The 15,204-nt window shown below is 40.1% G+C and overlaps 1 protein-coding gene across 1 annotated transcript in view; it reads left to right on the plus strand.

Moving 5' to 3' along the window:
• The first annotated feature begins 8,962 nt into the window (after nt 1-8,962).
• The window catches only part of TRHR (thyrotropin releasing hormone receptor), a 45,277-nt gene continuing 39,035 nt past the window's right edge, over nt 8,963-15,204 (plus strand). Inside the window, exons 1-2 of the mRNA XM_058698847.1 lie at nt 8,963-9,232; nt 9,756-10,629. Of these exons, the coding sequence (XP_058554830.1) occupies nt 9,841-10,629 (789 nt within the window). The 5' untranslated portion in view covers nt 8,963-9,232; nt 9,756-9,840. The remainder of the gene's footprint in view (nt 9,233-9,755; nt 10,630-15,204) is intronic.

Genomic DNA, 15,204 nt, shown 5'->3' on the forward strand with positions numbered 1-15,204 from the left:
CTCCAGCATCTATAGTCTCCTGATTTCTTCATTTTGGCCACTCTGACTGGCGTGAGGTGACATCTGAGTGTGGTTTTGATTTGTATTTCCCTGATAAGGAGCGACGTTGAGCATCTTTTCATGTGCCTGTTGGCCATCCGGATGTCTTCTTTAGAGAAGTGTCTATTCATGTTTTCTGCCCATTTCTTCACTGGGTTATTTGTCTTTCGGGTGTGGAGTTTGGTGAGCTCTTTATAGATTTTGGATACTAGCCCTTTGTCTGATATGTCATTTGCAAATATCTTTTCCCATTCCGTTGGTTGCCTTTTAGTTTTGTTGGTTGTTTCCTTTGCTGTGCAGAAGCTTTTAATCTTCATAAGGTCCCAGTAATTCATTTTTGCTTTTAATTCCCTTGCCCCTGGGGATGTGTTGAGTAAGATTGCTATGGCTGAGGTCAGAGAGGTCTTTTCCTGCTTTCTCCTCAAGGGTTTTGATGGTTTCCTGTCTCACATTCAGGTCCTTTATCCATTTTGAGTTTATTTTTGCAAATGGCGTAAGAAAGTGATCTGGTTTCATTCTTCTGCATGTCGCTGTTCAGATATCCCAGCACCATTTGCTAAAGAGACTGTCTTTTCTCCATTGGATATTCTTTCCTGCTTTGTCAAAGATTAGTTGGCCATAATTTTTCAGAGTTTTCTATATCACAATCATAATTTCAAAGGCATCAGTAAGAATTTCAATTCCACAAATTCCCTAACTTGCTATGAACATAATTATGATGAATGAACAAATGCTTGCATTTTTGTTAATTAGTTAATAAAATTACTGAGGCATAAAAACATGCAATGTTATATTTTACATTAACTGAGTTTTAAAGAATAAAAGTTATATACCACTAGGATCTCCATAGAGATATAACCTACCCAAACCTCTAAAAACTCCATTGGATACAGCAAGACACACTTTATGACTTAGATATTTGAAAATTTCTAGATGGTGTTTTATCAGGTTTAATAATATCAGTTTTATATTCGACAAATACATTGTATTTACAGAGGAGTAAATACACTACACTTCTATTATGTGCCAAGTGCTGGACTGAGTGTTCGATAGGTATTACATCATTTACTCATTACATCTATTCTAATAATTATATTTTAAGTCAATAATTTGAGAACATTAATTTACTCATTTATACACCAATTTGTGTTGTGCACAAACTTCCTTTTCTGTGTACTTTGTACATTCTCTCTGCTGCATGCTGGCAGGCACACAAATGCACAAAACAGCGTTCACCCTTAACTTACATGGTTACTTTCTGCTTTGAAGTTTTTACCTCTAGCCATTATGAATATTTTTATGAAAACAAAATATGTAGATTTGTATGAAAATGGTACAATCGTTTTGGAAAACATTTTGGCAGTTTCTTAAAAAATATAAATATATGCCAAATTTATGTCCCAATAATTTCACTCTTTGGGAATTTAGTAATTCTTATCCAAGGAAAATGACAAAATATTTCCACAAACATTGTATTTGCATAGATATTAATAAAAGTTTTATTCATAATGACCAAAACCTAAAAGTAATCAAAATGTCCACCAATAGGTGAATGTATAAACAAAATATGATATCTCCATATATCCATACAATGAAATTTATGCATCAATAAAGGAAAACAGGGCACCTCGGTGGCTCAGTTAAGCGTCTGATTCTTGATTTCAGCTCAGGTCACGATCTCATAGTTTGCGAGCTCAAGCCTTGCATCAGACTCTGTACTGACAGTGCAGAGACTGCTTGGGATTCTCTCTTGCCCTCTCTCTCTGCCCTTCCCATGCTCTCTTTCTATATATTTCAGAATAAATAAACTTTAAAAAAAGAGAACAAACTACTGACTTATGCAACAAATGGATATTTATGAAAAACATTATGCTGATTTAAAGAAGCCAGACACCAAAGGGTGTGCATCGTATAATTTCACTTACACGAAACTCTTCAAAAGGTAAATATAATCTTGACATAGAAAGCTGAACAGCATTTACCTGAACACAGAATTGTTTAAGGGATATAGAAATGACTGGGAAGAAACATAGGGAACATTTTAGAATGATGGAAGTTTTCTATATCTTAATTGTGGTGGTATTTGTCAAAATTCATAAAACTCTACACTTAAAGTGAATTATTTTTATTTTATGTAAACTATCTCAATAAAATTGATATTTAAAAATTACATATACACATCTGGGAAGCAGTGTTGTGTGTCTGCATTTGTGTGTATGACGTAATAAAGAAATCAGAACAGAGGAGGAACCAAAGGTTGAGTACTAAATCGATAGATTTAGTAGGCAAAAACAAATTTTATTGGGAAGGCCTTACACAACTATTCATGTAAGGACATACGTTTGGACTTGAGATCCCTAGCAGCCAGAATACAGAATAAAATATGATCAGCTACAAGATGGAATTTTATAATAACTTAATTTCAGTACATTTTTGAATTATATAAATATTTAAAAATAGATTTAGTGTACCATAAAGCATGCAGTGAATCAAGATTAAACACAAGCTCAGAAGTAGGATGTTGTGATTAAAATTCTTACTCTTAAATCTCCCACTTGGGTCATGCTTCCAAGTAACACTTCAGGGAAACTTCTAAATGGTGTTAACTCTTCCTAAACATGCTTCACCTGACCAGATTACAAATGCTACAGACTACAAAGAAGCAGGAGCTGTGTGTTTGTGTTTTTAGGTTTTTTTCAGTTGAGTTCTACTGTGCTTTTTTTTTTAATGTTTATTTATTTTTGAGAGAGAGCACAAGTGGGGTAGGGACAGAGAGAGAGGAGGACAGAGGATCCAAAACTGACTCCTTGCTGACAGCAGAGAGCTCAATGCGGGACTTGAACCCAGGAACCACGAGATCATGACCTGAGCCGAAGTCGAACACTTAACGAACAGAACTACCCAGGTGCCCCCACCGTGTTTTGTTTTCAAATCTAAGATCCATTTTTTTCCACAAACTGGGACATTAGGTAATATAAAAGTATATGTTATAGAGAAACAGAAAGGAAGGGCAGCTTGTGCCCAAAAGACACATTCACTGTACATCTTACTTTACAATTTAGGGTAAAAAGATACCATGTCTTTTCCAATAGCACAAACACAACTTCATAACCCCATTCATTACATAAAGTATTTTCTTTTGTTGATCAACAGCCAACAATTTTCCCCAGCTAATATTTGCATTTCAGCAAAAATGGATTTTGACATTTGTCTGTGGTTTGCCAAATGCCTTCTCTTACTCCAGGCTCTAGGCTGAAGCCTATACCTGCACAGAGGAAACTGGAGGATCCTTAGGTCAGCATTTAGGTGATTCAGCATCGAATTCTGTTTTGACTTTGTTTTCTACTTCCAGAACCCAGACCTTCTATCTCAGTCCCAATGACCAAGTCTTTACCTTGGTGTTGTGTCTGAACCTTAAGTTGATAGACGGTATACCATGTTCAGCACGTCTAAACCTAGAAATCTGCATAGCTCTACAGCTTCTCTCAGGAACCTGAGTCCTGTGCTACTGTTCTGTTGCCAAATTGTTCTGATGCTGTCACCTTTCTGAATCATTGCACATGCTTTGCATGCGGTTTATTTCATCCTCCCACAGCCTGGACCACCAAGAACCACCAATCCTTCATTCCCAGAGACCAACATGTGGTGGTACAGCTCAGTGATTCTTGACCACTGTTGCCCTAACCATGCGTAGGCTTCACTTGCTAGCTAATTAAAGAGTATCTGGGAGTGAGACCTAAGTATCTGCATTTTTTTAAAACCCTCCAGATGATTCTCAAACTCAGGCTGAGAATAGGGCGAGGCAAGGGAGGGTGCTAAATTTAAGGGGGGGGGGTCCACGAAAACAGTAATCAGGATGTAACTTTAGTGTACTATTTTTTTAAACCATAATAAGCAAAAAAGTAAAATTTTAAGTAAAGGCTTGGAGCCTGAGTTGAAAGGGAAATTTTCATAATATTGATCATGTCTTTATTTAAAATTTTGGTATTTTATTCATCATAGGCTTATTTGCATTTATACTAACTTAGAAAACAGTCCATGGAAATATTGGTTACATTATGTGCTGGGGTTTAGGGTGTCCCCTGAAATTTTGCTGTCTCCTTATCCTGGTCTGGGCCCTACAAACCACTGACCTAGTCGGATGCTCTACATCGTCTCTGACCCTAGTGCCAGTTGACCATAGTGAGCAGGTGGGAAATTGTGCTCTCTACAGAAAACTGGCCCCTGGGTCAGAGATGATGTAGCACTTTCCACTAGGTCAATGGTATATATATGAAGAACAAGTCAACTGCTTTTGTCCAGGGTCCCAATCTCTTTCTCAAGTCTTAGTCTGATTCTAGGAAATACACCTGTATCCAAAATATGTAGGAGGACTAATCTAGTCCTCCTTTTTATTTTTATTAATATTTCAGTTAGATTTTTTAAATGTGTACTTATTTGTTTTAAGAGAGAGAGAGAGAGAGAGCACGAGTGGCAGAGGGGCAAGGAGAGAGGGAGGGAGAGAGAGAGGAAGAGAGAGAATCCAAGCAGCTGACAGTGCAGAACCCGACCTCACAAACCATGATATCATGACCTCTGCTGAAATCAAGTGTTGGACACTTCAGGCACCTGAGTGGCTCAGTCAGTTAAGCATCTCACTTCGGCTCAGGTCATGATCTCATGGTTCATGGGTTTGAGCCCTGCACCAGGCTCTGTGTTGACACCTCAGAGCCTGGAGCTTACTTCTGATTCTCTATCTCCCTCTCGCTGTGCCCCTCTCTCACTCATGCTCTGTCTCTGTCTCTGTCTCTCTCTCTCTCAAAAATAAATAAAATGCTAAAAAAAATATTTTTAAAAAGAGTTGAATGCTTACAACTGAGCCACTGAGGCACCCCAATATGCACATTTTTAAAACTCTTTCTAGGTGACTCTGATTCATCATCGCTCCCCACCTCTCACATCAGAACCATTGAGTTAGGTCATATAGTACAGTGTTGCTCAGAATGTGGTCCACAGAGCAGCAGCATCAGCATTGCCTGGAAGTTTATAAGGAATGCTCAGGTCCCATCCTTGAGCTACTTAAACAGTAATTTGGGGATGGAACCAGGAATCTAGATTTAATAAGCTCTCCAGGAGACTCAGATGCATGCTAAAGTTAGAGAACTGCTAATTGTATAAATAGTCATCTATCTATTAATTGGATTCATGACAACCAGTAGACAGCCACCTACTCCCAAGATGGCTAAGATCACCTCCAGAGATGAGGGTAGGGCTTGCCCTAATTCTTCCTGTGCAGAGGTAGGCAGGCCCAGCAAATGTAATATCATGTTAGCCAATGTGTCTCAGGAACAGACACTCACCAAGCAGATGGTTTCCTGGGGTACCCACAAAAAGGAAAGCCAGATTCTGAGAGCAAGCCGTGTGATTAGAAGTGCCAGGAGTGGGAAGCAGAAGTGCTAAATCTTTCCTGAAGCTCAAGGGGCAAGTCTGAGTCCAGACCAAAAAGAAAGCCCTAACTAGGAGTCCAAGGACATTCTTACAAAGGAACCTGTGAAGTCTGATGCTTTTTATTGCTGCTGGCTGGCTGGCATGTGGGCGAGAAGGCATTAACTATGGGCATAAGGTCAGAGAAAATAGTCTGGGACTGAAATGGGCATGAGAAATGCATGCAGTGTGTGGGTTTGCCATCTACATGGCTTAGCTGGGACTTATCAGCCTTTTTTTCAAAACAGATGCCACTGGACTGTTTTCAAACTTCTCTCTAGTCTGAAGTACTTACAAAATATAAAATCTGCAGTTGGTTTACAATTTAAGATACTACTGTGAGAAAAAAAATGAACTCAAATGTAAGGTTTATTTTATTTTATTTTTTAATGTTTTTATTTATTTTTGAGAGAGACAGACAGATCATCAGCAGGGGAGGGGCAGAGAGAGAGGGAGACATCGAATCCGAAGCAGGCTCCAGGCTCTGAGCTGTCAGCACAGAGCACGATACGGGGCTTGAACTCACGAGCTGTGAGATCATGACCTGAGCCAAAGTCAGACGCTTAACCGACTGAGCCACCCAGGTGCCCCTAAGATTTATTTTAACTGAACCCGATTTTGTGCAGTTCTTTACACATAGGAAACATTTATTTGATATCATCTGATTGAGCTTTGCAAATGAAAAGCCTAGCTTATGGAATCTCAGTTACTTTGAAAATATAATTTTGTACAGAGCATGAAGTTGATTGAAAACAGACAGAACCACAACTTCACAGGACGGTGAGGTCAGAGTTTGGAACCTCCAGAGTTGAAAGAACAGCAAGGTACAGGGAAGGGCAGGGGGAAGATGGTCTGAGTCAGAGCAGAAGGGAGGGCTCCTCACGAGAAAACCTGCCTGGTTACCATCACTGGCTGTCTCATCACCAGTGCCACCTCCTCATGGCCAGAGCAAGATCATAAAATTGCATGCCCCCCATCCTTGCCACTTTACACAGCTGGACCTTATCTATCCTATTGCCTCCTTTCACCTGTCAAAAAGCACCTGTACTTCTCTTCAGGAATGTTTTCCAATGTTACCTTGCCTCTGAAGCCCTCCTGGGTCCCTTAGCTCATTGCACCCCCCCCCCCCCACCATGGATGCCTTCGCCTGCACTTCTGAACCTTCTCAACATAAGCTTTTAGTGCCTAAATCCCTGTAACTGTTTATAAGTCTGCTCCTCTCCCACCAGACCATGACCTATTTGAAGATAAAAACAAAATTACATACTGGGTGCCTGGTACATAGTAGGAGCATGACAATTATGAGCTAAAAAATGAATAGACTCAGATTGACAACATCCTGCAGAAACGCTGAAGAATGTGCTAAGATTTGGAGTCAAGGTGGATTTGCCAGAGCAGATAGCATTATAGATGGGCTCTGCCCTCATTTTATGACCCAAAAGTAAGACTTGAAATAAGGTCTTCTCAGGAGCCCTGAAAGCCAACTAAAATCCGGGGCGGGGGGCGGGGGGTGGGGAAAGATGTGCCATATGAACTATGACTTTTCAAAAGGTATTTTGGGTTGGAGATAGTGACATTGGGGCAGAGTAGGGAGGCAATGCCTTCTCCTTAGAAAGCATTTTTTATTCCAGAATGTAAATGGCTAAGCAAGAAAAGGGGTGCTCAGAGTAATCTCTGTCCTCTAGTCCAGAAAGAGAGGCATGGAGGGCATATCCTGTCCAGTCTGCTAAACAAGTTGGAGGAAGAAACTATAATGCCAGCAGAAATCCTACTTATGGTGAAGGAACGTGTATTTGGCTCATACTCTAAGGAACTTGCTTATGATAAGGAACCAAGACACAGATGGTTACAGAGGCCAGGTGTGTGTGATTACTAAGTGAAGCTGGAATGTGTGACAGACAATAGGGAGCAAGTATGGAGTAAGGATAATAGAAGAGGGCATATCCTGTATCAAGGAGCCCCACAAATTACCACCCACAACCACTACTCAACTCCAGGTGGTTATTTCTATTCAGGAATGTGGGCCCACATTTGCCAGATCTTTCTAATTTTTATGAGAGGCGGAAATTCAGATTTAGTACACAATCTCCCAATTTTGAAAAGTAGACAATAATTTAATTATTTTAAATCACACTTGAGCCTACAACGTATGAGCCAAACAATAAATGCCTCAAAGCTGAATCTGGGTCATGGGTTATTAATTTGTAATATGATGATTTGAAAAGAGAAGGAGATAGTCAAGGAGCACTCGGTGGTTCAGAGAGTGAAATTACTCAATATGATCCAGAAGTTCCCCTGCATCTTATTGGTACCTAGCATTGAACATGGCTTTGATCACCGCATGGTTCTGTATACTCAAAATCTACACTTCCATTGATATCTAGAAAGAAGAACATCTAAACATCTTAAAACAGAGAATCAAACCATTTACCATACAGGGAATTTGGTTAAGGGTTGTTTTTCTTTGTCAGTTAATAAATAAGAGTGGACCAACATTAACGTTTGGTGTATTAGGTTGGTGCCTGTGGAAGGGAGACATGTTTTCTGAGCCTCTATAAAAAAAACCATAAGGATTTTAGAGAAATAAAAATCAAGTGGAAGTACAGTTTTCTAAAAAAAAAGAAAGAAAGAAAGAAAGAAAGAAAGAAAGAAAGAAAGAAAGAAAGAAAAAGAAAGAGATGGAACCATGAAGTTTCGTTTCAGAGATGTGGTACCAGAGTTGCCCTGGCCTAGATTTCCACAGGATGCGTTTTCCACCTGGAAATAAATGAACACAAAACGTTGCTGGGTAGTACGTGTGGTTGGCATACCAGAAGTGGATGAATAGGGAAAAGGCACCCAGAGCAGTTAGAGAGATTCTAAGAAGTTATGCAGAGCCAGAGTTGAAAAACAAACTTAACAGATCATATGTAGGTGTAAATCAATATTTTTAGCTCAAAGAATTTTTTAAAAACTGATTTTTATAAGCCTCAGAAGATCACAGCTGCCATGGCTTAAAATCAATTTTAACTCATTTTCCATTCATGTAATATGAGAGGAGGGAGCCAATTTCACTGGTTCACTGGAGAAATAGTTTAAGGGTTTCTATAGTGGAGAAAGAAGTTGGTTTCAGTTCATACAGATATTTCAAGCTTCAAGGGCTGTGTCTGGACGGAGAAGGATTTGCTCTCCCGGAAGTCCCATCACACACAGGGAGTGTGAACATATTTCAGGGCTTCTCAGGTACTGGAATTCCTGTGGCACTTAGACTAGAAGAGACTACAGTCCCAGCTGCCTCTGGAACCCTTGCTTGTGATTTCAGCCTTCCAGAGAGACCGAGGACCCTGTCATCAGCATGTTTGAAAGGAAATCCTTCAAGGGGAGAAGACTCTGAATCAGTGAGGACTGGCTGGCCGGCGTGTGTGTGTGTGTGTGTGTGTGTGTGTGTGTGTGTCAGAGAGGGGGGGGAGGGGGGGGGAGGGAGGGAGAGAGAGAGCATGTGTGCTCATTAGGGGACGCTCTATGATTCGACAGCCTCATTGTTGCTGCCGCTGCTCCTGCTGCGGCTGTGTGGTCTGTCAGCAGTTGGAAAGAACTGCAAGGGTTTAGAGGAACTGCAGGTCTGAAGACTGAGCGCTGCTAAATGGTATCCCCGTCAACAAAGTAGATGAGACCTCCTGCAGGATTGGAAACTTGGGCTTATTACTGCTTCATCCACCGGGAGAAAGCAGGCAGCGCCACAGAGGAAAAGGTAAGAGAAGAAATTGGCCTCTACTGGGAAGGCAGGTCAGGGGGCATGGGGAAATGGAGGCTCAAAGACTTGCTATTTTGTAGCCAAGCCCTCCCACCCTCAGAGAGCAAAGGAGGCAAACGCTAAAATCCTATCAAGCTTCATCACTGAGCCTTTTCCCCCTGGTACATTTTTCTTCTTTACACTTTTCCCAAGCATCTAAGAGGTCTCTTTGTATTTCTTTTTCAGCGAGAGCAGATATCATTCAGTTTTTCCTTCTGGGCAGTCTTTCAAAATAGGGAGATTTCTCTGTTTCTCTTACGAGCTTTTTCTCCATTAAGAGGAAATAGGTGCCTCTTATTAAGCTGGTCAAAAAACAGTTGCTCCTTCCTACACGAGGGTTGCCTTAAAAGGAGTTTTCAGAAGTACACGTGAGCCCTGTTACTGTAGAAACACGAGAGGTGAAAGTAGCGGAAGAGAGAGCTACTGTCAGTGACTGGCCCCATTTGAAACGGTGATGAATTTGGACTATAACTCTTCACAGGGGGAGAGAACCACTGAGATAAAGGCAGAACACCAGGAAGAGGATGTTTTGAGAAGTGTTTCAGAGAAACTTCAAGTCACTAAAGATGGAAAACGAGACAGTAAGTGAACTGAACCAAACACAGCTTCAACCCAGAGCAGTGGTGGCCCTAGAATACCAAGTGGTCACCATCTTCCTTGTGCTCATTATTTGTGGTTTGGGCATCGTGGGCAACATCATGGTGGTCCTGGTGGTCATGAGAACCAAGCACATGAGGACCCCCACAAACTGCTACCTGGTGAGTCTGGCAGTAGCTGATCTCATGGTCCTGGTGGCTGCTGGCCTCCCCAACATAACAGACAGTATCTATGGGTCCTGGGTCTACGGCTATGTGGGATGCCTCTGCATCACTTACCTCCAGTACTTGGGCATTAATGCCTCCTCTTGTTCCATCACAGCCTTTACCATTGAGAGGTACATAGCAATCTGTCACCCCATCAAAGCCCAGTTTCTCTGCACATTTTCCAGAGCCAAAAAGATCATCATCTTTGTCTGGGCTTTCACATCGATTTACTGTATGCTCTGGTTCTTCTTGCTGGATCTCAATATTAGCACCTACAAAGATGCTATTGTGGTGTCCTGTGGCTACAAGATCTCCAGGAATTACTACTCACCTATTTACCTAATGGACTTTGGTGTCTTTTATGTTGTGCCGATGATACTGGCCACCGTCCTCTATGGATTCATAGCTAGGATCCTCTTCTTAAATCCCATTCCTTCAGATCCTAAAGAAAACTCTAAGACATGGAAAAATGACTCAACCCACCAGAACAAGAATATGAATTCAAAGACCTCTAATAGATGTTTCAACAGCACAGTATCTTCAAGGAAGCAGGTAAGCAAACCAAAGCCTCCAAGTCCACAGAAGAAATGTGGGATAGAGTCCCTTGCAGGATGGGGTCCACTTTGCCTTACTTAGCTGATGGCAAAAAGAAAATACAGTCATGCAAATGTTTCACAGTTGAAGCTTCTGCTTTACATATTAAATCCATCTCTAAAGCAAGTAGAGACCTAAAAATAGGTGGGGAAAATGTGATAGCATAGCAGCAGGTATCAGTTTAGGTGCTGTTAAGATAGAGGGAAATATAAACAGAAACTCTAGAAATCCACCTTTAAAATGTTTGTGACTCTCTGGGAAATGTTATCAAAATACACCATTTGTGGCTTCTGGATATCTTTAAAAGTTCTATTACATGACAAAGATTTGATAAGGTAGTTTGAGAAAAGATGAGTCAAAGCAATAATTCTACAGTTGTTCACTGAGATATATAAATGAGAGGGCTTCAGTTCCTGGACTTCCTAGTTTTAGTGGGGAAAGTTTCTATCACCCTCTCCCCCAGCTCCCTGCAAAGTATCCCAGCATGCAGGAGCTGAAAAAGCACTTTGCTCAGGAAATGTTCTGATAAAAAGGCTAACACCAAGCTCAATTTGTTTGTCACAAAGAATGATTTATTTCTTTAAATGTCTGTTTTTCCTGGTAAGCATAACTAAAAATCCCTTTATGCTTTCAGATCACCAAATGTGGATGTGGTTACGGTTGAATAGTGGTTTTACTAGTGAATGGAGTGCAACTTTGTTACAGTAGAAAAGGCTTATAAGACAATATAGGAATGAAATACTTTCATACCACATACACGTTCAGCTCTATTTACATATGAACTTAGCCTTCAGTTCCTTTCCCTTCTCTGCTAAACACAATAAACACATGGTAAACATTTATTCTCATGGCTGAAAAAGAAAACTTGAAATCAACAGTACTGGCTCTCTCTCTCTTTCCCTGTATGAAATGCAGTTCTTCCTGTGTGCATAGATAGAAACTGAGGAAGCATGCTTTAAAAAGTATGCATATAGATTATACATGCTATTACTTCCTAAACTCTAGGTCGTTGAGATATGAAGAATTTTAATTGGACATATGGGCACACACTGAAGTGAGCTACTAATAATTACAGGTGTTGTAGATATGCATGGCATACATAAGAAACTGTAATTTAAAAGGAGTATCATTTTACATGATACTGTGAGATTTGATTTATAGAACATTTATTATTGAAGATACCTCGATACTAGACAGAGAAGATGTAGGAAGTGCCAGCTTTTAGATCCCTATTGCTTTGGGTCCAGCAATGCTAGCTAATACAGGGCATGTTTGGCCATCCATTACCCAAAACTTGATTAAGGAAAATTTAGAGAGATCTGTTGTCCATCTGCCAAGACAAACATTAACAAATACATTAAGAAAGTAAAGAATATGTACATCTCAATTAGAGATCAAACATGGTTTAATGTCTGCAGCAAAGGGGGTCAGTGAGTAAATTTGTTCATTAGACTCCAATTTATATTCTTGTTATAAATTCTAAAAAAAATGTTTGCACTAATGTCCTTCTTTTCAATTATAGTCACTAGTACCTATTTTAAATTGTTAATTATGTTACATGTTCACACTCTTATTTCAAAGCTGTTACAGATAGTCTCTTTATACAGGTTGGGGGTAGGAGACAAAGTTGAAGATTTGGTCCCAAACAATCCTAGGCTTAAATGCCAGGGCCCTAATCAAACAGGATGACATTGAATAAGCAGAACACTGTGAGCCTCAGTCTCCTCATTTATAAAATAAAGATAAATAGCATCCAGGCTTGGTATGAGGGTTCAACAAAACATCGTATGAAATGGAACAGTGATTAACACCTGACTGTCAATTAGCCTCCTTCCTAGTTTTGTAATCTGTGGGCAACTGTAAGAGAAATAAAGATTTGTTCTTTAAAATACTATATACAGTCACCATTTAAACAGCTTAGTTGTTGAACAGATGTGTATATGATATAGTACCCTCTCTAAGGAACTTTTGAATAACGAAGGCATTTGGGAATGTATTCGGAGCATTTGGGTTTGTCACAATAACATCACTGTCTGATAGCATTCAAGAGTGACAGGCATCAGATGTCCTGACATGTGCAAGACAGGCCTGCGCGTTGAAGCAGTGCCCTGTCACAAATGCCAATAACGCCCTCATTGAGAAACACAGGATGGCATATAAATCAATAGAAGTGCATTTAAGTACTATGTTATGAAATTCAGTCTGGATTACAGATGCGATGGCAATTCAGAGAAAAGAAAGGAAATTATGGGGCTAAAGGGATCAGAGAAGGCTTCCTGGAAGAGGTGGCATTTGAAAAGGCTCTGAAAGAATGGAGCTCCTTTGCAAAGTAAAAGTTAAGAGGACAGCACTCCACACAGGAAAGGACCTGGCTGGGGTGAGAATGTTATGGGTTTTGAAAGGAGACAAGGAAGGGCACACGGAGTGGGATTTTTATGGTATTAAGTGATTTGGTTGATTAAAATGAGTGATGTATTTGGGGGAGCAGTAAAAAGAAAGATTGTATTAATGTGTGTGTGTGTGTGTGTGTGTGTGTGTGTGTGTGTGTGGTTAAGAGACAGAGAAGGGGCTGTGGAGGATCCCAACTATCAGGCAGAGAAGGGAGTTGTGGGTGGTGAGCAGAGAGCAGCAGTCCGCAGCATGATTCAGGGGGGTGATCAATGTGTGGATGAAACAGGAGACCATTGGCAGAAAGACCACTTTGGAAATGGGTGGTAGTGATTCAGGCATGAGGTAGTAAGATTCTCTATCAGGAGAACTTAAAGTAAGGTGTGAACCAGAGATGTTTCAAAGAAAGAAAGGGTGAAGTGTGAACATAGAGGACACACTGGCTGGAGACAACACAGCATCAGGGCTCTGAGCCAAGAAGACGCAAGTTGCCCTGATCGATGAGTGGGAGTGAGAGCCGTGCAGGGGAGCCCGTTTTGTCCAAAATCAATGTACCTTTCGTTTGGCCTTTTTCTCTTCTAAAATTGTCCTTTTCTTAACTCTTCGAAAGGTTCAAACCTCCACCTACTATGACCAGGGTCTTTTATTTCCATATTTTCTCTGCATTTTTTTTCTTTCCGGCAAGTTTAATTTACATTTTAATAAATACTCTGTCTGGGCCAGGTCTTTCAAACCAAGTTATTAAAGTCAAATATGCATAGCCTAAGAGATCTCCATTTAAAAAGTAAATAAATGAGCATTTATATGTAAGGGACAAACGTGCATTTTCGTTTGTCTTCAACTTTTATCCCCCATGCAGAAAATCCAGATCATATCTCCCCCCCCCCCATTATTTAGAGATTCAAATATATTTTAGGAAACCGACTAAATATTTGGTAAATTCAATGAAATAAATTACTCAAAATCAAGGCTTGGGCCTGTGTAGAAAAAATATTTTTCTGATTGACTAAATCTTTTGCTTTATAATTGGGTGTTTTGATATTGAGGAGATAAGGTTTAAATGGTCCCATTTGTCACATTTCAGCTCTCTTCACACAGTGCCAATTCCCATGTGGAGCATTGTGTAGATAAAATATCTCTATTACTGGCTGTATATTTCAAAAGAATTGATTGGATCCCTCAGTACTTTGGAGGCACAGAAACATCTTGGTAATGGACTGTACTACGGATACACACATTCAGTACAAGCATTTACTTTCCATAGGATGCAGGGGTGCTCAGAACATTGTGTGGATCAGACTACCAGTTTTCTTTTGCATTCAGTGGCTCTAATTAGTTTCTCTTTTCTCTGGTGGGAAAACTGTGGAACAGAGTCCAAATAGAAGCTCTGAGTTTATGGCAAATTTTCCATTATGGGTTTTGTTTGACTAAAGAAGCCTTTAAAATACCAGTCTGTGTTTCCATACATTTCTTACCAGCCTTCTACCTTACCAGAGGAACATTGCTAGCCCAAGATCAAAGCTGTCCTTTTAAAAAAAATTTTTTAACATTTATTTATTTATTGAGAGACAGAGACAGAGCGTGAGCAGGGGAGGGGCAGAGAGAGAGGAAGACACAGAATCTGAACCAGGCTCCAGGCTCTGAGCTGTCAGCACAGAGCCCCGCGTGGGGCTCGAACTCATGAACCACGAGATCATGACCTGAGCCTAAGTTGGATGCTTAACTGATTGAACCACCAAGGTGCCCCACAGCTTTCCTTTTTAAAGTGATACATGCCTTTTGTTGTTGTTGCTACTGTTATTGCTGCTGATGATATAAAAGCAATCATGCATATTATGGAAAACTAGGATTAAGAAAAAGGCATCTCTTACTCCACCTCCCCAAACCACAGTTTATTAGCACGTGCGTATATTCTTTTCCTTATGTTTTCACTTGATCTTTTGTATATAAATACAGAAATACATATATATACATAAAATTTTATACTCTGCCTTTACATAAAATGTTGAAATTAATATTCTCAAGGAGAATAGTAGAGTAAAAGAAAATGGGTAAGACTGAGTCAGTTTCTCTTAGTCTTGATTTTTTTTAATCAATAAAAGGGGAATAGCAATTACTCACAGACTCCTTGTCCAAATCCAATGA

This window comes from Neofelis nebulosa, chromosome 14, assembly GCF_028018385.1.
Source record: "Neofelis nebulosa isolate mNeoNeb1 chromosome 14, mNeoNeb1.pri, whole genome shotgun sequence".
Classification (NCBI taxonomy): Eukaryota; Metazoa; Chordata; class Mammalia; order Carnivora; family Felidae; genus Neofelis; species Neofelis nebulosa.